The sequence below is a fragment of the Sparus aurata genome, chromosome 11 (genome assembly GCF_900880675.1).
Source record: "Sparus aurata chromosome 11, fSpaAur1.1, whole genome shotgun sequence".
NCBI lineage: Eukaryota > Metazoa > Chordata > Actinopteri > Spariformes > Sparidae > Sparus > Sparus aurata.
Genome location: NC_044197.1, coordinates 12402548 through 12430466, shown reverse-complemented (window position 1 = coordinate 12430466; position 27919 = coordinate 12402548). Strand labels below are relative to the sequence as shown.

Here is a 27919-nt window from a genome sequence, read left to right as displayed (position 1 = left end):
GTGAGTGAAAACACAGAAACAGAGAAGTTGTTTTATTGGTTCAGTCCAGCGCCATAACTGAACGAAGAACAGCCTGTGTCGAGGACATGAGTAGTTCAGTTTTTTCTAAATATTTAACATATAAAAATCGGAAAGTCTAACATGGACATATATTTCCTACAGTCTATATGTAATGTATGACCGATGCTCCCAGATGCTAACTAGCAGGACCAGCCCACTGTGAATGTGTGAGAATGAAACACAACAATAATCAATAACATCCAGTACTGTCCGGCTGCTTGGCAAATGTGAGCTGTACTCTCAGTGTGTGTGTGTGTGTGTGTGTGTGTGTGTGTGTGAGAGAGTGTGTCTACTTGAAGACTGGAGCAGGTTTTTATACCAACAAAGTGAGGACATTTTTGGAAAGTGAGGACGTTTTGGCCAGTTAGGGTTAGGGTAGGGTTTAGTCAATTAAGTATAGAAGTATGTGTGTGCGCGTGAGTGTGTGTGTGTGTGTGTGTGTGTGTGTGTGTGTACTTGTACTTGCTACATAGTGACAACTGGAAGATTTTTTTTTACCAACAAAGTGAGGACACATCTGTAAAGTAAGGACATTTGGGCAAGTTAGGGTTGGGGTCTATGTCAATGTATAAGTGAGTGTGTGTGAGTGTGTGTGTGTGTGTGTATGTGTGTGTGTGTGTGTGTGTACTTGTACTTGCTACATAGTGACAACTGGAAGATTTTTTTTTACCAACAAAGTGAGGACACATCTGTAAAGTAAGGACATTTGGGCAAGTTAGGGTTGGGGTCTATGTCAATGTATAAGTGAGTGTGTGTGAGTGTGTGTGTGTGTGTGTGTGTGTGTGTGTGTGTGTGTGTGTGTGTGTGTGTGTGACATAATCTGAAGCAGTGACACTCCTGGGTATGGTATGTCAGCCTCCCTCCTCCCACACATGTTCAGCCCTGTTAAGACAACACATGTCCACATGCACACACACACACACAATTTCTCACGCACACTTAAGACTTGCTTTCAGACAGCTTTAAGATTCCTTTATTCCTCAGCTGTCAATTAATAAAACAAAACATCTGTTCTTTTTAAATAACAATAATCTTCTCAAACAAAATAAAAATTGATTTGTGAGAGCGGTTCTTTTGTTTGTTTGTTTCAAGTCCTGCGAATAATGTTAGCTATCGTCCATGTTTGCTTAAGTTTCCTCCATAACTGTCTCCACATGCCCTGAGGAGGCACAAGGGGAATAAATAAAGCTTTTGTCGTAGGCCTGCTGGCCCTCGTCCCAGATTCTCCTCCTCTTCCTCTTCCTCCTCGGTGTCCCTTCATCTGGCTGCAGAGTATAGATTGACATCTTAACTCTGCTATCCTTTTGGACACCAGAAGATGTGTATGTGTGTGTGTTCAAGTGTCTTTTCAAGTGTGTGTACACATGACATTCACTGTGTGTACACGGCACAGTCAAGTCTCTCTCTCTCTCTGAGTCTCAGGTATCAGAGTTCGTCCCTCGAGGCTCGGGCAGCAGGAGGCGGCGAGTCTCCAGTGACGCTGTTCTGCGCCACTTGGTGGATTCTGCCCTGCTGCGCCGTCTTGCGGGCGTGCTGCCGGTCCCAGTCCGTGGCCACAGCTTCGTCGTCCCAGATGGTTGAGGTCTCTGTGTCGCTGATGTAGCCCGGCTCTCCGGTGTAGTGGGTGGGGTAAATGAGCAGCGGCTCCACGGAGAAGGCCTTCAGGTCCCGCGGCTCAAAGTAAGACATGTAGTCAGTGCTGATGGAGGACAGGTGAGGAGAGGGAAAGAGGTTATTAATCATTTCATCCATAAAATGAAAGAAAAATGGCTGTAACAATTTCAAGGAATGTCAGTCTTCTGCTGTCCAAAGTGGTATAAAACCCAGGATATGTAGTTTATGATCAAAAGATGAATGCACAGTGCAATTTGTTTGGGAAAAAACAGGCTCCGTTGTTTGAGTAGGTGAATATGATTGGATGTTACTTCTCAGCTGTGACCGAGCCTATGATCGTGATGCATTAATTAAAAGAGTTGATGTCAGGCACCTGAATCAAGTGGAACTTCAGTTCTCTGCCCTGTTATGCGTGGGAGCGATGCATGGTCATAAAGGAATATTTGATTGTGTGTCTCATGAGAACGTATAATTTGTGCGCTCACATGGTTACCCACTGTCCTTCACACTTGGCATACTTATTTGAGCGGGCTCTGGGTGTCTGGAGGTTCAGATAACAAGAGCCTTGAAGAGATTCCAGACTCCTTAAATGATAATGAGCCACGAGACAACACATTATCTGGTGCCCTTTTGTTGGATTACACGATCGTACAAGAATTTGTGTAATGTCTCACATACAGCAGTGCATAAAGCTGAGTGAATGCAATGTTAAGGTTTAGTAGTGGTGGCGTCCATCTATACTTGCTGTACCGAGATCTGCCCTGTCGACAGATCTGTGTTCGTATGAAACTCGTATACTCAAAATACCAAAAGGTCATCAAAGAGCAGCGGCAGGAAGGCCAAACAAGGAGCGCTGACTCATTGCTGTTTACATGATTATTTTGCGGTTACCCTAACTTCTGATGCATCATATCCTCTAAACTGGAAGTTCTGGCGTTTGTACGTACCGGAACTGAATTTCAGCACAGACAGCAAATTTGCAGGACATCAAAAAGAGGAAGAGGAAACTGTTCGCTTCTCTTCTGCATCACCGTTTTGTCATAACCGGAATTTGATCTATTACTGTTTACGAAATCAAGTACTATACAATAACAGTGGTGTAAGAAATCAATCTTTAGATCCATTCAAGTTGAAATTGGTTTAGGTGGAGCTAATTGAACTCATTTATATAATCATACACAATGAGTTGTTTTGTTTTGTAAAGTAAGTTGTGTCCATAGCTGTCAGGTATTAGAATAAACAGCATTTTATTTACTTCTGAAATGTCATACAGTTAGTCGTGTAATATGTTAATGGAAAGCAACTATTTGGAAACTTCTTTCAGCCTTTTTTCAAGCAAAAATGTTATTCTGTGGTTACAGCTTCTCTAATGAGAGAATTTGATCATTTGTCTTTGTCATATATGAGAGTAAACTGAATATATTTGGGTTTTAAACCACTGACATAACAAGCAAACTGAAGACATCACCTTCTGTTCTAGAAACAATATAGGGCATTTTCCACTCTTTTCTAATGATTCAACAACCAAATGAGAAAATCATAATGGAAATGATATTTAGTTCAATAGAGGTGTTAACTACCAAAAAAAATTGAGATACAGGTACTCAAATACAAACACCTAAAACTTAAGTATAGTAGTTTTGATTGTACTGTACATATATAGGTAACTTTGCATCACAATATATTAACAACAGTTGGTTACTTATTCAATCTGAGCAGCATCTTTATGTCGTCTCGTAAACTACCGTCATGCCGTGTCACAATTTAAAGTGTGAAACTTTTCTTTTCTTTTGGTCGCAGAGATAACTGGATCGTTTCTGTTTTCCTCCGAGCGGGACGTGCAGCGTCACCAACACGTGATGCAACGTGAGTCAGTTCATTCATGTAGTCTACGATGGAGACATAATAGCCAATAGATAGTCTGACTGGATCAGCCTTCATATTCCAAGGAGATTTTGCACCGTGAAAGCACACTTTAGAGGGAACAAATCTAAAGGCTGATGGCGTCATTATTTTATAGCCATTAAACTGTGCAATGTACATTTACTTTACTAAAAACCTTGTCTGTTGCCAGTTTAAACAGCAGAAGACCCCCCTATCAGCCCGTCATGATCAGCCTGCAGCCGGCCCACCAGAGGACTGAGGGCTGACACGTCACACTCATGCAGACAGAGGTCACCACAGAGGTCGACTCCCTGCTGTCTCATCGGCTGTTTAAAGCCTGTCATCACTCCGTGAGGACAGTGAAACCCTACACCTTTATGAGAGCTCGGATGAGCCGACCTGCTGCTACAAACAAACACTCACACGCACATTTTCGACAAGACGAGGCTTTTTTTCACCAGGTTCATATTCACGTAATCCTCAGTCAATGCTTCAGTCAATGTCTGTTTTTGAGCGGAGATGTTGTTTAGGAAGACAGCAGCGTCACACCGTACTGCCTCCATAAAAATCCACAATTTAAGCACACTCTCCCCTCCTGTTGATTTAGTTAACCTACACATTCTACATATTTTCCCTGCCACTTTTCCACATTTGCTTCCATATTTCCTATTTCTTCCACTTTTAAACACCTTCTCTCACTGTTGAATACGCACACAGTGTTTTCACTAGTAATCTATACACTGCACGCTGGACACACATCTCCACGTATTTATATAGTAACACACACTCATACTGTGTCCATCTCTACCCCACCCCCACGCTCAGGGCTCTATCAATGGGAATCCTGTCCCCTTCTCCGACCAGTTGGAAAAGCTGTGCTGGCCCACATTCCTCAAAGGGAGAGAGGGAAGGGGGAGGAGAAGCGGGGTGACACAGGGAGGGAGTAGGTGCTCAACAAAAGTCTGTTGAGGAGAGTGAGGGAATGTGAAAAGAGGTTTAAAAAAAGAAATGAAGAATGAGAGGAGAGCGAGGAGAGGGGATAAAAGGGTAGAAAATGGGATGGAAAGAGGAGGTGGAGGTGGAGGTAGAGGTGGAGGTGGAGGTGAAGGAGTGCAGGGCACGACAGGAATACCCCCAAGGAGAAAGGAGACAGAAAAGCAGGCATTGTGCGTCCACTGTGTGAGGCACCGTACCCAGTGAACCCTAAGAACAATCCATGCCCTGTGTGTGAGGAGGCACAGAAGAAGGAGAAGAAGAAGAAGGAGAAGGAGAAGGAGAAGAAGGGGTGGTGCTGGGAGAAAGAGGGACATAATCAGGGGGAAGGAGAGGGAGCAAAAGGGGAAGACGTGGAGACACACAGGGAACACTAAGCTGAATGGAGGTTATGGTTAACCGCCAGAGAAAAAAACCTGCACACTGTCCCTCCGTCTGAAATGCCTCCATCGGGTTCATGTTTGTTTCTATGTATAGATAATTACTGTACAGCAGCTCCTCCGCACTGCTTTACTGCTCTCGTGTCGGTTTTTGTACATGCACAGGACTCATGCGCATATATGTGTGTACTTTTCCTTTTGCATCTTCATGTTTATTCTGAATTTGGATTTACCTGATATGTTCTTACGCAAGAGTGCACCTGCAATCATCTATTTGTGGTGCTCAGTAAATATTTGTCTTGTCTGTTCATAAACCGGAGCGTCTACCAGGGTCGTCTGTCTGCATTTGTGAGATTTAACATAGGAATACTCCTTTCTTTTTGTAGCTTTGTGGTTTACATGCCCTAAAATAAGACTCCATGCCTTTGCATTGCATGTTCGTACTATCACGCATTGCATTTATGCAGCACTGTAATTTCAAAGCAAATAAAACTGAATTTAAATTAAAGACTGACTTGGGGTGTTTGTTGAACATGACAGGCAGGAACTCGTCGACGGGCAGCATCCTTGTGAAGGGATCAGCAGCCAGCAACTTCCTGGCTCCCTGCTGTGACAGCGCGTAGCCGAGTGTCCAATAGGAGTAGTCGGCCACAACCAGGTTGTTCACACCGTCGACGGACTGCTCTGGCTGCTGCACCTGCATGCGCTTGCGCCCCACGTAGCTGGGGCAGAAAAAGAAAGATGGTGCTTGTGAGGCTTCACAAAAATTAGCGCCAAACTTTGGTGTGAGTTTGGATGGGTGGGTGTTCTTACATGAGGTCCCAGTCCAGCTGGGCTTTGTCTATGTCCTCCATGATGGCCTGCAGCCGTCGCTTAAACCTGGGCTCGAACCTCACGTCGTCTTCTAAAACAAGCACCCTGTCGAGGCCACGCTCCAGCACCTGATGGACAGACAATACAAACACTTGTGTTAAAATGAAAGAATAATGGCTGTGGTTTTGTCAGCTGTCAAGATCGACTCTCTTTTACATTATTCCTGGTGACGACTGCTCACTTAACTACAATATGCATCACAAAATTCTAACAAGAAACCCAGACTTGAGGTTTCCGTTTCTGGGTTTCAGCTACTCACTATGAGTGACGAGGTTCTACATAAACACATGATTTTATGCCAGAGTTAGAACGGTTTTGGCTATTTCACTGGATGGATTTCTGTGTTTGTGGTTTTGTCTGTGCTCTTCTCACTGGTTTGAAGCGGTTTGGACTACTTACAACATTTGTTTGGTCACTGTTTTTTTTTTTTTTTATCTAATTATTAAAAAATAAGAGCAGAGGATGAATATCTTTCCTAATATATTATATTTCCTAACTTCCTAAAGCTACTACAAGCAACTTTCATTTTTTGTTGATTCTGGCAGCTTCTCTGGACAAAAGCGGTCTTGGCTCCTGTCATAAAGATCTTGTTTTAACTAGTGGGTTGTTGTTTTTTTTAAACTACTGAAAGACAGAGGCAACCTATCTTTAGATCTATTTTCTTTTTCAAACACAGCAGTTTGCAGGATGCATAGTGATGAGGTAATGTATCCATGTGTGGCTATGCATGATTAATAACTGTAATGACAAAAACTATTTAATTTGATTTTATCAACATTTACTCATTTCTGTTTAAGGTTATAGAAGGAATGCCTTAAAGGCGCTGATGCAATTTGATTAATTACTGCAATTTGCCTCCAGATTGTTGGAGGGGTCATGAGGCCTGCCATTTTTTTTCGCTGCACCATTTTCAGTTTTGTCTTTTGACGTCTACTATTGACTTCTCAAAGTGAGGAACACACGGCCACATTTATAAGGAGTTTGTCAACAGTCGATGTCGTATTTAAACGACAATATTTGGCGCAAACTTTCAGCATTAACGAACTTGCAGCTTCAAGCTTCATGCTTCAATGAATGAGTGTGATGATGCAGGTTACTAATATTATTTGGGGCCACAAACAATCATTAAACCAGCTGTATTTTTGTTCTGGACGTAGATTTATAAATATGAACAAAAATGCATCTGTTCACCAAACGATGTAACATCACCTAGATTGTTATCAATAATCTAAATGTATGTTTTATACCTTTGAATGTATTGTTATATTCAGCAAACATGGAGGCTTGGATTTGCACTTTTACAAGATCTTTAACAGTCACTGTTCCCTACACAAACCGCCTTCCCCATATTAGTTCATTACCCTTCCCTGCTCTCACCTGCACCCATAAAGAGTGATGGCTGAGGAAGCAACCAATCTCTCCCCTGGTCAGGACTCGACCAGAGTATGGGTCCTTGTAGTGCGGCATCATCTCGATCCCCAGCGCCTGCAGCTGGGACGAATTGAGAGCCCTGAGAGAGAATGTAGGAGTCACGGTGGGAAAATTCGACTGTCATTATGCTGCTGAGTCTGTTGTCAGTGAAAACACAAGAAAGTCAAAGTCAGCAAGCTGCTACAAGTAACACATATTGTCAGACAAACAGTGGCTGGAAAAAGGATTAGGACATTCTCAAAAGATTAGAGTGCTGATTACGGTAAACGCGGAGGAGGGAAAGCCACTGCGACACTGAATCACTGTTTAGACAAAATGCACGGATATAGACGTCAGATAAAACTAGCGGCAGATGGTAGACAGGCGACACAGCGTCATCTTAGCTGAAGTTCAGGCAGCCGAGTTAAAGTGCATCAGAGGTTTCAGGGAGAAAAATTGGAAGTTTGTTGTTGTGCAGAACAAACAATGGACTTTTTTTTTCAGGATCAAATCAGCCTTCAGGTCAGTTCATTGAGGGCATGCAGGGCCGCGTGTTCGTGACCTACTTGCCATCCACTGCGTCTGTCAGCGTGGGGTGCAGACCCAGTGCAGTCATTGTTTTAAACATCCTGGTTCTTCTTTCCAGCCGTCGCTTCAGGTTGATGAGGAAAATCTAAACAGGAAAAAAATTTGCATTTAAGATAATAATAATTAGAATTTTAAAAAAAACCTTGTCTTTGATCTGAAATCTCATTTGTTAAAATGTTTCTCAAGCACATTTTCTCTGTCTCTTTGTAGAAAAGAGATGCATAATAAGGGGTCTGAGATGAAGGAGAGGGCAACGGAAGAGCAAGAACTACAGGAAAGGAGAAAAACTGGAAAGAAAACAGGAAGAGGAAGATGCTGATAAACAGTAAATATACAGAGAGACTGAAGATGAAGCGCTCGGTCATAACTCACCTCATCAAAACCGATCTTGTCCTGCAGTAATGGCGAAGCGTACAGGTGCTGAGAGGGCTCGATGTCGTGGTCGACTGTGGTTTTGGGAGAGAGAGGAAGGAGGAGAAAGGTTAAAACAGCAACAACAGGATCACGAAATAAATGGACTTCCTCTGGATTGTGGCGGTTTATTTTAATTTGGTTTATTTAGAGTCTGCGCAGGGGGAGAAGAGCACCGATAGAGGCCAAAAAGGCGGAGAAAGTGAGAGAGAGGTGGGGGTTGAGAAAACAGAGACAGGGGAGGAGGATTAAATCAAAGAGGGGTTGACAGGATGCAATCACGAAGGGTTGAGGAGGTCAAGAAGGAGAAGAAACAAACCTGAGGGGTGAAGTAATCAAGGTGTGACAGATAGTAAAGTCTCAACAGCTGGAGAGCGTTTGTGTGTGAGTGTGTGTGTGAGTCTACTCACTCAAAGCCTCCGTGATGGTGTGTATGAAACTCTCGCTTTCATCGTCCACGTTCTGCTGAGCTTTGAGAGGGACGGGCAGGAAACCGTAGTGCTCTCTGTTACACACATACATCTGCACAGCTGGAAAACACAAGCACACACACACACACACACACACACACACACACACACACACACACACATTGACCCCAATATTTCAAGTAAACATGCAAAATTAGACCACCCCAGGCCCTCGTCGTCATACCACAGTCTGTATGTTACACACAAGCAATGTATGAATTGAACAAAGGGTATGTTAAGGGATTGTTTGCGACGACTCAGATTTTCCTAGAAATAAATAGTAAACGGTGCGAGGGATACTTTTATGAGAGGAAAAATACAGTTGGATGTGAGGGCTTTGTTTGTTTGTGAGGGGAAAAATACAGCACGTCGCCCTCTGAGGACACCAGGATACAGGCTTTACACAAGAGACATTTATGCATTCAAGATAAACAACTATATCAGGCTGTCTGTCCATAATAACATGTGTCAAATAACGGTCGTTATGGAAGAGATGTCATTTAGAAAATACACTGTAGCCTATTCACAACCCCCCGAAGTGATAATTTCCTGATCCTTTTTTACAGACGATGCATTGAAAGTTTTACCTCATCAACTTCACGGACTGACCTGTCTGGATTATTCCACAGGTAAACCTGGGTATAAAAGGGGCGTCCTCTAGACGTTCACCACTTAGTGAAACACATAACTGTATAATCAATATTACTATACATGCTCTTCCTAAACACAGTTTGTTCATAAAGGCTGCATTGTGCTTTTATTCACATTTTACACAGCATCCTTACTTTTTTGCAATCACAACTTTTTTAAATTGTAAGAAATATCCATTATTTTTATCTTCAATTTGTATAAGGTTCTGTTTCATCACTTGACTGTTTGATGTTGACACACTGAAGTCGCATTATGTAAGAATTGTTAATCTGTCAGATTCCTACTCGGCATATCACCAGAGTAACTGCTAACTACCAACTGCAGCTGTCCTTCGCTAATTAGCTTAGTTAGCAGTGCAGGTAGCGGTCTGGACTGGGAGCTCAGAGTACCGGGGGAGTGTTGGTGTTTACACCGCTTGCAAGGGAGCTTTGGACTGGTACTGGCTGGGGCTACGTGGTTAGCGTGCTAACTTCAGTAGCAGTTAGTTTTTAGTGATATTTGTAGTTTATATGTGGCTACTCAGGTTTCTAATCAGTTTTTCTTTTTTAATAATGGTGTATTCTGAGCCATTTGGACTGGGCACATTATTTGAGTATGATACAGTCATAAAACACAATCAATATAAAACAGATATCTCTGCAAAACAGTATAAATAGACATCAAACATCAAAACTTAACATGTGTGTAATTAAATCTCTTGATCAAAAATTCATTTTTGCTTTTAAGCATTTTAGTGGTTCAAATAAAAACAAAATCGATGTTTTTTATTGAAAAGTGTCCAGAAGTGACATTGGACTGTAGTGTAACAAGAGCAAGTCATTTTGACATTAGCTAACAGTAGCCACCACAAGCTACTGGTCACATTGGACCAAGCACGGCTGTAGTGTTTGTGGTCTTTTGTTAAGAATTCAACATTCTATACATGAGAAGAATGTGTTATCACTTCTTTCAACAGCTAAATATTCTTACTTTGAAGTTTTATATTTTTATTTCTTTCATGCATTGTTGTTTTGAAGCCAATTTGTGAGATAGAAGAAACGGTGCCTCTGTGTTTGTTTGTGATTGTGTATATCTGTTAGTGTTTGTGTGAATGCTTTCATGTGTTTACTTTTTAGTCGGCAGGCGAATTCCGGACACTCTTTTTGTCTGTGAAATGGAAATCTTAATGGTTCTGTTTGTTTCCTACGGATCATTACACACATCACACACACACACACACACACACACACACACATATCTCCAAACACTGATACTGTTGCACACTTGCAAACAGTCAGGACCTCAGGACCGACACATGGATCCGTTTTTCTCTGCCTCCACTCATCTGCCTTAATCTGGCACACTTGCATAAGGCCAGTAAAAAGCCCTCAGTGTTATTCAGCAGTACCCACACATGCAGATTAAAACCACTTTGTAATTGACTGCTAATGAAGGAAGTCAGTGACAGTCCTCCGTTCATCAAAGTGAAGCTGTCGTGTGGTATTCGCAGCCCTGCTACAAATGTAGTAGTTTGTTGTGACTTGAGTTCTCAGACTGACCTGCTTGACGTGCCGAGAAAGCAAACACCATGATGTCATCAAACGCCCAGCTGTAGTCTGGGTGAGGAGGGTAGAAGGCCAGGTCCTTGCTGGATTCGCGACGCAGGTCTAATAAATAAGTGCTGTGCACCATGGGAACAGGGTAACAGCCGAGCCGCTTCCACTCCCTGATTGGCTGGTAGTCCGGGGTTCTCTTGTAGTAGCCCTAACGGAGAGCAGGGAGATGATCAACATCAGGTTGAGATACCGAATCACACATAAGTTGGTGGACGGATGTAGAAGTCCAGGCTGTACCTGCGGGGTGATGCCGCACCAGAAGTTGGAGTAGAGCGAGCGCGACTCTAACATGGGAGCCACCAGGGTCAAGTTTTCTGCCATCAGAAGGTTGAGCACACGGGGGTTTGTCAGCAGGTTGTCACTGTCTACAAACTGAAGAGGGAAGAGGGTCACAGTGGAAATCACATAAAATTAGTTGAAACTAATTTGGAAAGACTTGTGATTTATTAAAAATGTTATTAAATATAACCAAAACCACATTTATCACTATACAAATATCTGTAATGTACATCACACATGTGAAGGTAACATTCAAGTCCAAATAAAAACATTACGATGGCATTTTATCAATGAACCTTCGTCACAAATCTGAACAATCACTTCATGTTCCCAGTTCTAAAGCTTCAGATGAGTCATAACTCAACAGTTTCTGACCTCATAGTAGAAACAGAACAATGGAACGCCACTCAAAGTTGAGTTTCTACTTAAACTCCTAAGGTCTGATGACCCACAATAATGGAAGCACCCTTGTGGATGGGGGCAGGATGTAATATTTTAGTGAATGGAATATTTAGACAACAATGTCAAGATTTAACCATTTACTGAATGGTGATGTTTATTCAAATAATAGCCAAAATGTTCTATTCATGCATGTGTTTATTATTTTCATTCTTTGGGCATTGCCTTTTCTGCTGAATCAAACTTAATGGCTGGTTACTATTAATGGTAAATTGCTTGAATAAAGAAAATCTCTGACTGAATTACAGCATATTCGTCATGAGATTAAAAAAAGTCTTACCAGTATGTAGTCAGCCCAGCGTTCTCTGGCAGACTTCAGCGCCGCCTGCCTCAGCTTCATCACATGGTTAAACCTCGAAGGGGGCCAGTGCTTCGGACCCCACTCATCTGTGTAGGACCTGATACAGAGATAACAGGTCTGAGTTGGTCTCAAACATCATATTATGTGAGAAAACAAGTCTGAATTACTTTGAGTAGATGCTAATAAGTGGATCATTTGGAGACTTTGACTCACCTCGGCTCCTCCATGGGTCTCCACTCCACATAATGATAGACATGCTGGGCTCTCTTCAGCCATTCTCTCAACATGGCAGTGGTGTTGTCCCCATTATGGTCTGTTGCTGCCCTGAAACATCAACACAGACAACACAGGATGTCATTCAAATGGAACAGACCATCCATCACATGACGCTACCACCACAGAAAATGTTCACGCCGTCTGTTGATGTGCATCTGCCTAACATTTGAGATGTAAACATCTGTCCCTGTGAAGAAACTAGCCTCTTGGCAACATCAGGACTGTTCTCAGGAATGTGAGGATGTTGAAACATAATGCAGGGCTGCAGACTGTTGTTAGCTCGAGGTGATGAAGATGTTCTGGCTTCCAGATTTCTCTAATTCCTCTCTGACGTTACAACAGGCTGGCTCAGTGTTGTAAAGCTTCCTCACTGTCTAATTAACTGCACTGCTGGAGCAAGGACAAAGTCGGGGGAGTCACGTCGCAGACAGAGATTACTCTGAGGCACTCTGGGTAATACCAAGCACTTGCTAATAGAACCTCTCTAACATTTCTGTGGGTGCTGGGCAGTCAGCAAAATGAACTGAAGGACTGAAGGTTATTTACTTTAACATATTACAAGGGACCTGTATTGGTTATGAAACAGCCTAATAATAAAGTCTATAACATCTAAATGACATCTGTAAGCAAACAAGACCATCAGCAAGGACATTAATTCTATATTCAGCAGTTTTTATAGTTATTTTTAATGCCTGCCACTTGGTTGGATTCTGACTTGTCTGGTAATTAAGTCATGAAATTAAAACAGTTTGTTTATGGCAGAGTGCTGACTGAGGAGGAGCTGAGGAAAGAAGATGCTCTGTAGTCTGGTGGTACGTCACTGGAGGCCTTTGCACACCATGTCGCTTTTTCCAATCCATCATCCAAAAAAAAGGAACAACAGAAACCTTGCACACTGATTCTAGTGCAATGCGAAAATTCACAGTAAAAGCGTTGATGATGAATTTGTGGTCCTCTCACTTCTTTAAAAAAATAAAAATAAACTATTGAGTCAACCCACTCCTGAAAGCACAACAAAAACAAGAGCAAAGATAGTTCCACCTGCTATTAAAGGAGCTGCCCAGTTATTCCTTTAATAGGTGCCTCTTGAATCCAAATTGTGCCTTTGGAAAAGAGTGTGGTATTGGTCAAGATAACGGTCAATGTCTCTTTTATCACACTACTGTGGCTCTGAGTAGTAAAACAACCCTCACCAGAATCAACAAATCAAAGGTCCTTATTGCTACTTTACTCTGAATGTGAGTATTGATGCACTCTGGTCTTTATTGCATACTCAGAACACCTGCACACGTACACACACACACACACACACACACACACACACACACACACACACATACTCTCACACTCATCTCTGCAAGCAAATGATGTCAGTGCAAAAATTAGCTGCTTGTTTGTCACTCGTGTTGTTTTGAACTCTGCAGCGCTGAGATTTCCACTCGGAGAAGACACTGCGGCTACTGTAGGTGTGGTTAACAGTGTGTGTATTTATAAATTTGTGCATGAGAAATTAAAACTGTATCACGGTGCAGCTCACTATCACTTTTATTTGATTTCCGGCAAAATAAATATCGCCTGTCTTTGCATTTAAAATGCCCTCTAAAACGGAAAGGTCAACAGATTGTAAGGCAGAGGCCTGTACTCGATGTGTGCATACAAACACACACACACACACACACACACTTGGTGAGATGGAGTTTTCCACTGCCCGCTGTAATATTCCTCACTGTACGCTCTCCAAATCGCTCCCAATTTTAGCCTGGCTGGACGGAGATAGAACAACACACACCGACACACACACACACTTGAGCAGCGTCACCTTGTATTTTCACCAAGTACACTCTCAACATAGAAGATAACAGTGTTGACGCTCCTCATTCACCCACAAATAGTAATACAGAAACACCTGTTTTCACACAGACTCACACACACAGAGATGCTCTTATCATGACCCAGCCAACACATGCATGAATCACACACGAACGTGCACCGTCCTGCGTAACACACATGGATTAGGCAGAAAGAAGGTGGAGCGCTCCAATGTTTGGAATTTCAATAATCTCCCGTCAGACAGATAAATAGCTCATCAGACAGAACGAGCAGCTGGAGAAAGGCCAGGAGGAGACGCCGTGGTCAATAATCGTAATAGTGTGTGTGTGTGTGTGCGACTGTGCCTGCCTGCACTTGCAGATGTGTGCCAAAAACATAAGGACGTTAATTTTTGCGTGCTGTGAATGTTGTTTTTAAAGCAGTGTGACTGGTGATTTATCTGTTGCACAAGTGGTGGTTTACAATTGTCTGTTTGAGCGTGAGTAAAAGGTTAAAAATGTGTGTGTGCAAGCACATGCATGTGCGTGTCTGCCCATGAGAGCAATGAAGGCGGAAGTTAACCATTGATGACTGGCTGTTGTTTCTTTTATAGGACAGAAAACACACTGAAACATCTGACTTGTTGGTAATGAGTAGATGTGCACACACATTTACACGTTTTTTTCAACAACCAAACTGCACATCGCTCAGGAAAATAAATGTGTTCCTACACGCCATCGTCCAATGACAGTCTCAGCTCCAGGCAGGGATTTAAAAGGAGGGGTCTTCTGGGACGTAATGTAAAGAACATACAGAATGTGCATGTGAATGTTGATGGGCTTATAAGACATCAAGGAGGAGTGAAGGGAAAGAGAGAGGAGGAGAAGAAGAAGGGGATGTGTGTTTGCATCACTTTTTTTCAGCTGCTAAACATAAACTGAAAATGTGCAGGATTGTTTTTGAAACGCTCTCATCGATAAACATTTTGGGGAATTCCACAGATCTCATTAAAACCTTTCCAAACTTAAAATGATCGGACTAACTTCGTTTTACAGACGCCACATTAAAATGCTAATGATTGTTTTTATTGGGCTCATAAAATCAGAAGGAATATAAACTTCACTACGTCCCCTTTAGTATTTTTACAGGCTCTTATTGGCAGGACACGTGTTTCCTCCATCCAGGTAATCACTCGATGAAGGTAGAAGATTTTCTACAAAATAAAGGAAAACTCCATGTAGGGATAAAGAAATGTGGGAACAATTACTTCATAAATAAATAAGCAGATTTTGTTAATTAAAGAAATAAATACCCAAAATCTATTCGGGACGATAGATTTATTCTTAGAGTTGTTGTTGGCGCTTGTTTCTCACATCCTAATCCATGATTTTAGATTCTGACTGATCCTGAGGGCGACAACAATCTACTTTTCAGGTGAATTGTAGAGGTCGCAGTATTGAATGTCCTCTTCCTTCCGCTGCCAAACTTTGCATCACCTCACCGACCAGCAAATCTGCATTCTGTGAGCAAAGCAATAGAGCGATATTGCCAACTTTGGTGATGCCAACAAATTACTTCACGTAGCTCTTGCTTGGGTGAGATACTGTAAATAATGCAGAGTGGGTTAGATGTACAACTTCTTTTTGTGCCGACTGTGATTCCGGAGGGGCATCCTCGCCTCCGTCTCATCTCATTTTAGACACGTTCCCCCCTTCATCAGGATGACCCTCAATTTCCTCTGCCTTCAGGCAAGATAAGCCTCTGCAGCTGTACCGTACAGTGCTGTGACCTCAGAGGCAAAAGCCTTCACGGTTTCTGCCAAATACTTAATCTGTTCCGAGGAGATGTCCCAGCGGAAAAGTTTACAAAAGCAGGCAAATACGTTGAACAGGTCCAACAAGTGTTGGAAAGAATCACAGGTGAAAAATAGAAAAGAAAGAGTCTGCACAACAGATAATGCTCCCATGAACATTCATTACTTCCATGTGTTGTTTCTGACAAAGAAGAGCCTGTGCCCGAAACGTCACATGGACTGTGGCGTGTCAGCTGATGAAACTGCAGCATTATGAATATTTAGTCTGTCTGACTATAGCAAGAGATCTACATCTCTACACAGCAACCCCTCTCTCTGTCGGTCTATCTGTCTCCTCATTCCTGTTTAGAAGTTTACAGTAAGCCTCATTATTCTGCTGCCTGCAGCTCTGGGGTTGGGCTTCCTCTCCGCTCTTCTGTCTTTATGATCTGCATCTGGGAAACACATGCTTCCAAAAGCCTCACCTTCACATCACACCACTCCCTCTCTTCCTCGCCTCATCTGTTTATTTCTTCCCCTCGTTACCTAATCTCAGATCTCACTGGAACACGCATCCTTTCAGCAACTTACACGCATCGATGCTTCTTGTCGTCTCTGGTCACACCTGAAGGCATGAGCATATTATACCTGTCATTACTATTAGAGCAGATTTTTGAAGGTAAAATATTAGTTTAAAAAGTGCTTCCTGCACTGCAGCAATCTTGCATTAAAATGTGGTACCACGTTGGTCACATCTGCGTCACCTATCCCGATCATTAACCCACCCCACCACTCTCTCTGGCTACTTCCCTCCCACTTATTAGGGATACTGCAGGAGTGTGTCGGATAACAGGGAGTGTGTCAAAGGCTGACATCTGGCCCTAAACACAGAGGCACGTCCCCGAGTCCGGCCCTTTGGGTAAACACCGGTCTGAAAGGCTCCGACTGGCCAGTGTCAGCTGACTGTTGATCAAATAAACTATCTAATATCACTGCCAATAATGACCGGCTGCCACATATAATTAAGAAGCAAGAGTGCCTCTTTCAGACCTGAGCGTAGATGCCTTTAAAACATAATAACCTAGTGTTGGTGTGTGTGTGTGTGTGTGTCTGTGTTGACTTTGCAGTACAGTCTCTCGTGTGCAGGCTGACGTGGCTGCCGGCTTCTGGATGGTGTAGCAGGGCAAAGAGGGGGAGGAGGGGTTAGATGGGTAGCAGGATGGAAGGGGGGAAAGAGGTAAGAAGAGTGGGAGGCTAGGGGGGGAGTACAGGTCGGTGAGGCAGGAACTGCTGACTGGAATTCCTCATGACTCTCAGGGTCAATAGAAGTAGCCCAGGCCGGTGGGCTCGCACTGCAGTGCAATATTCAGTACTCATATTCAAGACTAGGAGAAGATATTTATCATTGTGTATATCAAAGAAAGCTATTACTGACTGTTGGTGGGAGACAGAATCAGACCAACCTGACTTCTACACTTTTTGCTGAACATTTGTATATGTATATGCAATACGAAGTTATTCAAAGGAAGCCTGGGTTGAAATTAGAGATGCTGTGATTGTATCTAAACAGATACAGAGCGGATGTATTATGAGGAATAGAAAACAGAACTCCAAGATGGTAACGATTAATTCCACAAGAAGCTGTTCACACAGCACATATGCTAGAAAAGTTTTCGCTGTCATTTCTGTCAACTGCCTCTTCCCATAGACGTCACACTGCAATGACACATAACTTTCTTTTTAGCCCTTTGAACGTTTTACAAACAGTAAAAGCATTTAATTGTAATGGTTTAATGTGTGTTATACAAAGATTAACTGGCCCCAGGTGTCCAGCTTTACTTAATTTTCTATTCCAACAAACATAAATTGGGGTGGCAAAAGATTTAAGTAGCAGTACTAAAGTTTGGCCACCACATTGAGCAACACACCTCCACTTCTTCCATGTCAGAGATGTCAGTTTCTGATTTAGGGGAAATGGAGTCCAGTCTTGTTCTTGTGGAGTCAGAAACAACCATAAGAGCGTGGAGCTAGTGAGGATATCCTTACTGGATCTGACTAAGAACCTCAGGATACCTGTCCATGACCAGGTAGCCATGGCGTAATGCATACCCCGCTTTATATTTCATTTCATTTCAAGACATAATTCAAAAAATGAACATCATGCTGTATTGAGGACATCTTGAAACTAGACCAGAGAGTGAGACCATTGATACTCTATGAAACTGTTTACTGTTGTAATAATTTAAGTAAGAATTAGGGTCATTTTTCTCATAGGAGACATCTTTTTGAAACCAATGGGGTCACCCCCCGCTGCCCATTAGAAGAAAGGCACGTATCAGGCATTTCTGCTTTGGCTTAAATTTTCAGACCCAGAAAGCTCTGTTCATATTTTATACAGTCAGTTCAAAGCGAGAGAAAAGTCCGTGTCAGGTGTGTTTTGAGTTTGTGACCAAGAGTCGAGAGTGATTTGTTCTTAAGTTATGTTACAAAAGTAAGTTAGCATACGTAAATGTCACTTATGTGAAATACAATACTGTAAGTGATGAGACTGAACCCAGTTATTTTAACCCAAAGTTTGATCTTTTCCTCACCAAGCAGTTTTTATGCCTTAACCTAAACAAACTGCAACCGTCCAAACGTCGTAATACGGTAGATCAAGCGTCAAACAGTATTTTGAGTAAATGAGTACTTAATGGCCACTGACCAAGCTGCCGTATGCAACGAGTTGGAATGGAGAATGTGTTGGTTACTTTACGCTAATGATCTACTTCTGTATGTCTCTAATCTAGCACATTGTCTCCCTCCAGCTCTGTTTGTTAAACTGTGAATTCAAGCTGAGTCCTCATGAGAACAAGCTTCTCCCACGTCAAATAAGAAAGAGAAAGCATGCAAATACTCAAAAAGACAGATGAAGGGAGTGGCGGAGGAGCAGAGGGATGTCAGGAAAGAGGGAGGTAAGGAACAGTAGGGAAGAGCGGGAACACAGCGGTTAAGCAGCGAAGGTGATGACACACTCAGACAGATGGACAGACAGGAAGATGATGCTAAAATTTGATTTCCTCTATAATAACAAGAGCACCAGTCTTTCTAATGAATACTCCACTGTTCATAAAAACACAGATGAACAGAGTGATGAACAGTGGACCTGTTTCTTCCTCTCTCTCTCTCATTCTTGCCACTTCTGCCTGTCCTTCACCTCACCTCCTACAGGTCCAGGCCTCACTCTGTCCATATGAGAGTGCTCATACCAGGGTACCACTGTGTTTCTGTGTTTGCCAACTTGATCACTGGTATGCTGCCAAGCTCTGACAATACTGCTGGAAGTGTGCTGGGAACACATGGGGCATCTAAGCAAGAATTCACACTCCAGAGCCAAGACCAGCAACAACCATTTTCACTCCAGGGGAGAAAGAGAGAGAACTCAAAAAAGGCTCAGGGATTGGAAAATCAATTCTCTTAGTTTAGTGCACTTGATTGAACTGATATGTCAAGTCAACAGAGGAAAGTTTCCCACAAATACCTTCTTGCTTGAGGGCAGAGAGGATAGTTGGCAGGTGAAACATCGTCAGCTGCATGAGTTTGCTGGTTGAGAGTCCGTATAGAGCTGGCAAACATCAGGCTCTGAGGTCACTGCATTGGGAAAATGGACATTGGGCCATGTTGTAATTTCTGCTAATAGCACCTCATCGTTAAGTGTGAAATGCCTTTATTTCCACAAATTCCCCACGGGTATTTGAGCTGTGTGATCAAAACGTGACTCAGTAGACTAAACACTCATTTCAAAGCGATGTGCCACCATGTGCTTAGTGTCCTCTCACACCAGAACAGTCAAAACCACATCAGTGAGGCACACCATAAACCATATTCACACAGCGACCATTACACTCAAGACGTCATGCTCAGGGTGGGAAACCCAAACGCTGTCTTCCAAAAGATGAAGTCGTACTGCTGTGTTAAAAAGTTGCAAGTTCGTAGAGCGTAAATTTAGGGGATTTCCTTACTGATCAACAACTGAAAAGGACTTGGATGGCAGTAATCATCATCAATCGTGGAACATCAGGCTCCTGTTTATAACATTTGCCTAAAATGACAGCACACAACTGTCGTGGGAAATCACTGAGCCCTTTTTTTTTCTTTAGATTTACTTTTTCAGTAGAAACATTTGAAGGCGGAAGAAGGAGGATATCATCCCTTCTTGTTAGCAAAATGACAAAATGCATTCCCCTTCTTAACCTGCCATTTCCTTCTCAATGTTTAACTATAAATACTCAATTATATACAATAGTAGAGCCACCTCATGAGCAAAGTTATGAATTGCTGCATGTAGTCGCCGGAGAGTGACAGGATCATAGAGACACACTGCAACCACTCCTATTCCTATATTTCTACAATCCTTCAGTAGCATCTGTGCTGCTAAAATTACTGTAAAACGTACAAAAAAAAAATTATTTGATATTGCTTCACAGTTCACATGTGCGTAAGTCTTCAGTTATTCAAAGCTCCTGTCCAGAAAGGAGAACCTTTTTCTGCTCTCGTGAGTTTGTGTCATTATTACCAGCTGCATGTCTGGGAAATGTCACCCAGCATTTCTGGACCTTTTCAGTTTCCCACGGATTGGATGCAACTGAGGAGTACAACTCTTCAGGTGATACTGATTGGGAGGTTAGAGATGATTGTGGCCTGTAGCTCAACACATGGAGGCTCTGGCTCACTGCGGGCTGTGGGCCTTATGAGGTAATTAGAAAAAGTGAATGGAAAACGAGGGGCTGAGCCAGAGGAGCAGAGCAGAAACATACTCCCATTATGGACGTGTTTCAGTTTCTTGAAGGCGTTTCGCCTCTCATTCAAGAGGCTTCTTTAGTTCTCACTAACCAACAGGCCTTCACGTGGGTTTGCTAGGGCCAGGTGAGCCCAGGTGTGAGTGGTTGTTAAGCTGTCTGCGGAGGGAACTCAGTATTGCATTGTAAGTGGGTGATGAGCAATGTTGTAGGCCACCTCCTCTGTTCAAAGACACCTGGGTTCACCTAGCCCTAGCAACCCACATGAAGACCGGTTGGGTCAAACAACCCTGAAACTCAGAGCTCACACGTGTCCCTGACGACTCTGTAAGGACACTCCCACACAGGGTGTAAAAGCCTGCAACTCCCCTCCAGCTAGTTAGAACTTAGGAAACCTCTTGGATGAGAGGCGAAACGTCTTCAAGAAACTGAAACCAGAAGTCCTGTTGCCTACGATACAGCACTTGGAATCACCATGACCTGGATGACTGAGAACCCACATCAAAACACTCCCATTAGGTGAGTTGTAGTAGCCTTCGAATACAAACAGGCATATGAGAAGATATGTGAGAAGATACACACATGCACAAACATAGACACCAGAACACTGATGATAATCAAACACACCCATTTTAGTACACTGCCAGTGCTGTGATCTAAAAGACACTGACATACACTAGAAGCAGATGCTGCTAATCATTCACAAATGCCCATTTCGTCGGAACCACAGTCGATCCCATCCCGAAAATGTATTCCGTACATTTGGATACTGCTCTCCTAAAAAGGGCCTAACTCCCTGCATGATGAAACTGGAACTGTTTGTGCTCCCACAGAGGAATGGGGCCTGAGGTAACACACCTGGCAGAGGGAAACCCCCGTGGCAACTTTCTGACACAACAACAATGATAAACTTTTTAAGCACTTTTGAATCTTTCCATTTTGTTTCAATATCTGTCAGTTAGAGTTAAAGAAAATAGGGAACAACAGACCTGCTCAGTAAACGACATTTAACAAAAGCCAAGAACTTCACATAATCAGATCAAAGCATCAGTAGCATCCACAGATTCTCTGCAGGGCAGGGCCAGGAAGATAAAAATGCACCTCAAGTATGAGTGAGAGGATGTATTTCCAGTGGTGGCAGAAGTACTGTGTTTAACAGCTCACATGCACGTCAAAATAAATGCTTGGAATAAACTGACAGAACATCGCGTCAATGGTTAAATCTGAAATTTATGTCAGGATAGACGACGTGATCCAGATGATCATAGGAGGGTTTTTAAACAGGCAACAATCTCAGTTGACTTTTCAAAGTCAAGAATGTGCTATTTAATGTTCTAATGTATTTTCTACGCGACTAATTTATCCTGGACAGTTGTTTGGCAACTCAACTGAACTCTTGGGAACACTGTTATCTCTAGATACCATTTCAGCAGAAAACCATATAGTTACACTGTTTTTTTTTTTTTTTTTTAATTCAACCCACAACAAAATGCACAACAAGCAGTGGAACAGAAACTGTTGTTTTTGTTGTTTCAATGTTTCCATTGTATTTCACTCTGGGCAGCTGGGAGGTTTGTTGAGTAAAACATAATTGAGTAATTGATTCAATTTTTCAGATAACTTCTGCAGCGCTGATCATTAACCGAGCAAGGTTTAAATATAATTGTTGCACAACCTGCATTTCTTTACAAAGCCGCTGTCAGTCTGGACTTTACTCCAAGGTCTGAACAGACTTGGAGTTAACCAGGCCATGTGAACATGCATAAAACATTTTAGTGTCCCATCAGGGGACAGACGTATCCTCATTAAAAAGGGTTCTTCAAAAGTCTAATTTGAAATTTGGTGCAACATGTCTCTGCAAAGCCCTGCTGTGATCACACATCACAGTCAAATACTTAAAATCGGCATTCAAGTCGAATTTTACATGCTGCGTAACTCAGTACACTTGTCAAAATGACTTAAGTACAGTTTATGTCATGTTATGTCATATCACTTGGGGAAAAATGATTTCTATCAATGCTGGAGTGGAGCTGATTGATACGTCCATTTCCCCAAGTCATGATATAATAGATACCGGATGTAATTACATAAAACGTCTCTCTGTGTCTGACGGCAGCTACATTCAACATGGCACATCTGTCACTGAGATGCAGAGATGTATTTGTTTAGACAGCTGTGGAAAATTCCTGATGCATCGAGTCATATCATACTGTACCTTGGGGTGCAGCAGGATTTATTGTGGTTGTATAATAGATATTGTTAAATGTTAACCAGTGGAAAATTCAAACCAGAAATCCGTCCTCATCCCCGAATCATCTCTGAATACACAACACAATGACAGTCATAAATATGGAAGAATTGGTTATATGATAAATGAGTAAATAAACAACATGGCATTATGAAAAGGGAGAAAAGAGGTCCTATGGGGAAGGCTGATGATGTCAGCGCTCTGAGATCCTCTTTATGGTTCAGTCTGTCTACAGGTCCACAAATCATCGTCTCAACCCTCGGCTCAGCACCTGGGAAATCACTCCGCCGCATGAACACAGCCGGCGGGGAAGAGAGCAGCAGGCAGCCAGCAACAAGCAGGAGCAGAACAATAGCAAGCTGGTCGAAACTTTAGAGAGAATTGCCTCAGGTGCTGAGACAAACACAAATACACTTCTTATGAAATCTTCCATGATGATTGTCCTTTTGAAGCTGCTTACTGAAAACAGTAACTCCTGTTGGGCCCAGGTGCAAAAATCATCCGTTAGCAGGCAAAAGACAGAAGCTGCTGATTTCTTAACTCAGCCTCTCACTCACAGGGAAGTCCGATGAGGTAATCGAAGGTTGCATGTCACCCACCCCGTCCCCTTCTCTACATGTCTGGTCACACTCCACTGTTACTCATTTCATGCGTTTGGAGCTCTTCGTATTAAAGTGACTGATGAGTCGTAGAAACACAGTGATTCCACTTAATCACATCTACTGCTTTCTCACAGAGATTCGGATAAAAGGATCGATATAGTTCTCATATCTGTCCATGAAGTGTGAAACTACAGCCATGAGAACTTTAACATCGTGTTAAATTTACACTTTGGTTTTGCTGGTAGGCAGATTTGTTTACCTCTGGAGCAGGGATGCAAATTAAGATTCATTTCATTGTCAATTCATCTGCCAGTTCTCTTCACAATTAAACATTTGGTCTATAAAATATAGAAAAACAAATGTGAACATGCCCTTGATGATTTTCCAGAGGCCTACGTATCGTCTTCAGCCAGATTACTAGCACTTCTAGAGGATGGTATGATTTTAGTGCATTACTGTTGTGCTGTTTGGACAGAAGAAGCAGTAACAGAGCTTAGGGAAAGAGGAGGGGGGGGTTACATGTGGTCAAGCTACTGTGGGAAAGTCGATTAACCAACCTGCTAAATGCCCTCTGGGCTGTTTCCCAGCTTTGTTGACCACCTTCCTCGTGCCCGACCATCCCCCCTCTTTCTCTAAATTCCTGCATTCTTTCATTCTTTAACAGCAGTGTGAGAGTCTTTCTCGCCGCTCTGCCACTTCTCTGTGTGACCTGTGCCCACTTGCAGAGGCAACGACTTCTGAAGGGCAAAATCTTACCGACCTTCCCGAAACTTTGATTTTTGTCACCGTAAGACTCTTTGAGACTGTGGTGGTCAGGGTCTTCTCAACAACACCTGCTCCCGTTAAGATTCAGCACTTTCTCATTGTAAAAAAGGAAAAAAAAAAGGGTTCAGCTACACTGTCCAGATTACCTCAGATGTCTGTGAAAGACGCCTGCAAAATTCATCATTATTCTGGTACTGCAGGACACAAGTAAGCTTGACCTAAGTGCAACGTAAGAAACAATAAAATACTTCAGAGTTTAAGCACTTTTCATGGCCTTATTCGATAGTGCAGACAAAAAGTGATAGGAAACAGGGTGAAAGAGAGGGGAACTACATGGCACAAAGAGCCGCCGGGTGGTCTTAAACCCTTTGGACACAGTGGCGAGGACACAGAGTCTAAATATTCTCTTCCAACTGAGCCAATGGGGCAACCGTGCATGCAAATCTTTATTGTCCTGGATCGCATAGAAAATCATGCAACACATGTTTTTTGTCCCCCTGTGTAGTGTGCAGCATATTTGCTCAAGACGAGAGAAAGATCTTTTTACTTTTTTATAATGACAGAACGAACATCTGGGTTAGTGATCGGGCCCAAAAATGACATCACAATTTAATGAATCGCAATCATGATCCACGATCTATACTGCCATCTTTTGAGATGCCCTGTCCACTGTAGCCAGACTCGTCATGGCCGAATGATTTTTTCCATCTGCACCATTAAAACATAATATTGGGTTAAAGATAGCTCTTTTTTGGCGCAAGCTCCTCCACCGCTATATTCCCAGCTTTAACTCACGCTTCATTGTTCACAGTATGGTTCGCCCAAAAGAAACACGCAACGTAACTCACAGAGACAGCATAGCCATACGGCTGGCTACATCACTCTATTGGTATGCTCACATATTGCACAGATCCATTAGTCAGTATGGTAATGTGTGTGATATACTGGGATCTCTACAGTTCACCTAAAAAGTAGATTGTGGACTTGAAGATCGATCGAGGTCTACAACTGTCAGATCGCCCTCCCCTGGAATCCTCCAACTGTTCATCTTCATCAGCTTTTCGTTATGTTCTAGATCTTACATTAAACTTAATCTACCTTCTCTCTTTTCTCACTTTGATTGGAGATTTGAAATGAGTAGGGGGGAGATGATGAGGATAAAACAATTCCCTGCTCTGCTCCGGAGACTGAACTCCTTTTAGGAACATTGTGTCTCCTCACCAACACTGGTCACTGACTCACTGACACCATTATCTGTTCCTTCTTCATCGTTTTTCTAGGTTTTTTGTTTTTTTTACCTCAGCCTGTCTATGGTCTATCCAGACTGGCTGTGGTCGGTCGTAAAGTGATTGCAACCTGGCTGCCATTCAGGTGAAAATGTGTATCACATAACCACAAACTCCGCGGCTCCAGTCCAGCTGGGGTCCCTCGTCTCACGTCATCCCCCTCTCTCTGTTTGAACAAGCTTCTCACTGCCACAGACAAATGTCATAAAATATTTTTTTCCAGCAGAAGGAATGTTAAATGATCTAGAAGTCACAGTCCTTCACTTCTTCTCTTCAGATGCAATGTTTGAAACCAGAAGTTGCATTAATTCAGTGCTCTGTAACACTCGCCGTAAAGTGCTATAATGTGGATTAACGCTTTTGAATAACAATTTGCCATTTATTAGCTGGTTTTGGCTTAATTGTCGGGCAGTGATGATGACGACAAAGAGAAACAAAGAGGCACAGAGCTATGTGAGTTATGTCGAGCAAAACGTGCAATTTTCTTTACCAGGCTAGCCACAAAAAGACCAATAACATTTTTAATACGTAGAAAAATCATCACATTAACAGTGTTTAGGATGTTTTATGTGTTTCCACAACAAATACCGTTCCTCTTCAAAGCCTTTTTCTTCTAGCCTATAATCACTGCAGAAACCAATTAGCAGCACACACACTTATTTCAATCATTCGTCACACTGCACACACAGTTTGTTTTGTGTGTTGAACAGGCTCGTAGTGTTGAATACTTTTACAGGATTCAAAGCTTGGTGCATCACTAAAGTCTTGCATAAGTACTGGGATACTTCATGGAAGTTCATGAGTGGCTGTGGAGAGACTACGGGCTGTGGCAGCTGAGATAAAAGGAATTTTCAAAATAAAACAGTTGTGTGTTAGAGGCTGATGGCTCGTGTGCCCTTAAAACTCAGTCTATGACACTTTGCTGTTACAACAAACGCATACTTGTGTGACACACAGGACTACGCTGCCTCGCCGACTGTTTTTTCTTCCCCTGGCTGCACTCACTGAGCGCAGGGCGATGAGATGCCACTCATAACTGATGGGGGCCCTTTCTCTGTTAGTTAAACCTCTCACAAAGCCCTGTTAGCTCAGTCACTTTGGCACTCTCGCACCAGAGCGGAGGGGCCCTGCTCCCTCCATCTCTGTATTGAGTTTCTCCAGCGTGCATGTGTTTTGGTGAGGGTCTCTGAATCTGAAAACAGGCAGTGGCTCTGCTAACAAAAGCAAGACATCCAAAGAAAGGAAGGGTGGGAAACAAAAACAGCAATAATGTGCCTCTGGGAGATGGGGGAGAACGGCGTTGCAAACATGCACCACCAGAGCTGGGCGTCACTTTCATGTCCTGTATCTTCCATCTTCACATCTACACTTTGATCATCAACCTGCTTCTAGTCAGACATGTCTCTGGATAAACCTCATGCGGGCGCACAAAGGTGCACACACATACACAGACACACACTCACACACATTTCACGCAAGACTTCCCAGAACTCTGTCTCTCTCTCACACACACACACACACACACACACCCTCCTGCTGTCAGACCAACTCAATGTCTCCTTTCATCCCCTCACCTGCGGGGTCTCTCTTTGATAACTTCACATTATCTCAGGCTGCCAAAACCCTCTGGAGGACCCTACCTGGGGTGAGGCCCCCCATTCATACCTGCCTGTCCCGCTGTTTTAAAGTCCCGTTTCCGTAGGTTTGTGCTGAATCAGACGGAGGGGGACCGTGATTAGGGGTTAAAGTCTAACCCAGCATGCACAGCAGCTCTTTCATCTTCTCCCCACAGCGTGTTATTTGGACGCCGGCAGACACGCGAAGTAAGTGCGTCGTAAAACTCAGCAACAGGTCTGTGCGCCCGACTCTGACAATCTGTTGTGATAATTAACGCGGACGCACGCTGCGTTTGATTGCAACACGCTCCACTGGAGATCACTGTCCACGTCATGCACATTTGAAACATTGGGGGGAATTAAAAAAAAAAAAAAATAGGACAACAACTCTAGAAAACTGGTTATGATGGATAGAAAAAGTTCTCGGACAGGATCCCTCACCAGATCGCTATGCGCTCCTTGGGGTACTCCAGCCTCTCGATGCAGCCCAGGTAGTGTGGCAGACTGTGCGCCGCGTTGCGAGCCACGATGGCGATCATAACCTTCGGCTTCAGCAGGCTGGACTCGGGGTTCACCCTCTCCTGCACCAGCGTGGCCAGCTCCGACACGCCGCCGGGCACCACAGCGACCAGCAGCGCCCACAGCACACCGACTCCCGCGGCCCCGACCGCACGCATCTTCGCGTCCAGATTCCGGCGTGAGACTGAAGCGACGGAGCAGCGCGAGTGAGGGGGGGAGTGACAGAGTGAGCAACAGTGGGAGAAGGGGGAGAGGTGGGA

At 43.1% G+C, this 27919-nt stretch overlaps 1 protein-coding gene across 2 annotated transcripts; it reads right to left on the bottom strand.

Annotated features, from left to right (window-relative positions):
- Window positions 1-17: 17 nt before the first annotated feature.
- On the bottom strand, window positions 18-27919 carry colgalt2b (collagen beta(1-O)galactosyltransferase 2b). 2 transcript variants are annotated; one of them, XM_030434603.1, is made up of 12 exons: window positions 27582-27919; window positions 12182-12292; window positions 11948-12065; window positions 11167-11301; window positions 10873-11077; window positions 8624-8743; window positions 8175-8248; window positions 7781-7887; window positions 7182-7314; window positions 5745-5872; window positions 5447-5653; window positions 18-1759 (listed from the first exon to the last, which is right to left on the bottom strand). In XM_030434603.1, the coding sequence occupies exons 1-12, from the start codon at window positions 27815-27817 to the stop codon at window positions 1486-1488; spliced, it is 1848 nt and encodes a 615-aa protein (XP_030290463.1). In that variant the 5' UTR covers window positions 27818-27919; the 3' UTR covers window positions 18-1485. The 2 variants fall into 2 exon arrangements, with proteins under 2 accessions (XP_030290463.1, XP_030290464.1); XM_030434604.1 differs by lacking the exon at window positions 27582-27919 and adding an exon at window positions 27190-27208.

Bases quoted from the DNA above. Each gene is read 5' to 3' on its own strand.
- colgalt2b (XM_030434603.1), bottom strand. From the start codon at position 27,817: ATGCGTGCGGTCGGGGCCGCGGGAGTCGGTGTGCTGTGGGCGCTGCTG. The intron at 12,293-27,581 runs GTGAGGGATCCT...TTGATGTTTCAG, and splicing joins AAGGAGCGCATAGCGATCTG to GGCAGCAACAGACCATAATG. The intron at 12,066-12,181 runs GTGAGTCAAAGT...TCTCTGTATCAG, and splicing joins AGACCCATGGAGGAGCCGAG to GTCCTACACAGATGAGTGGG.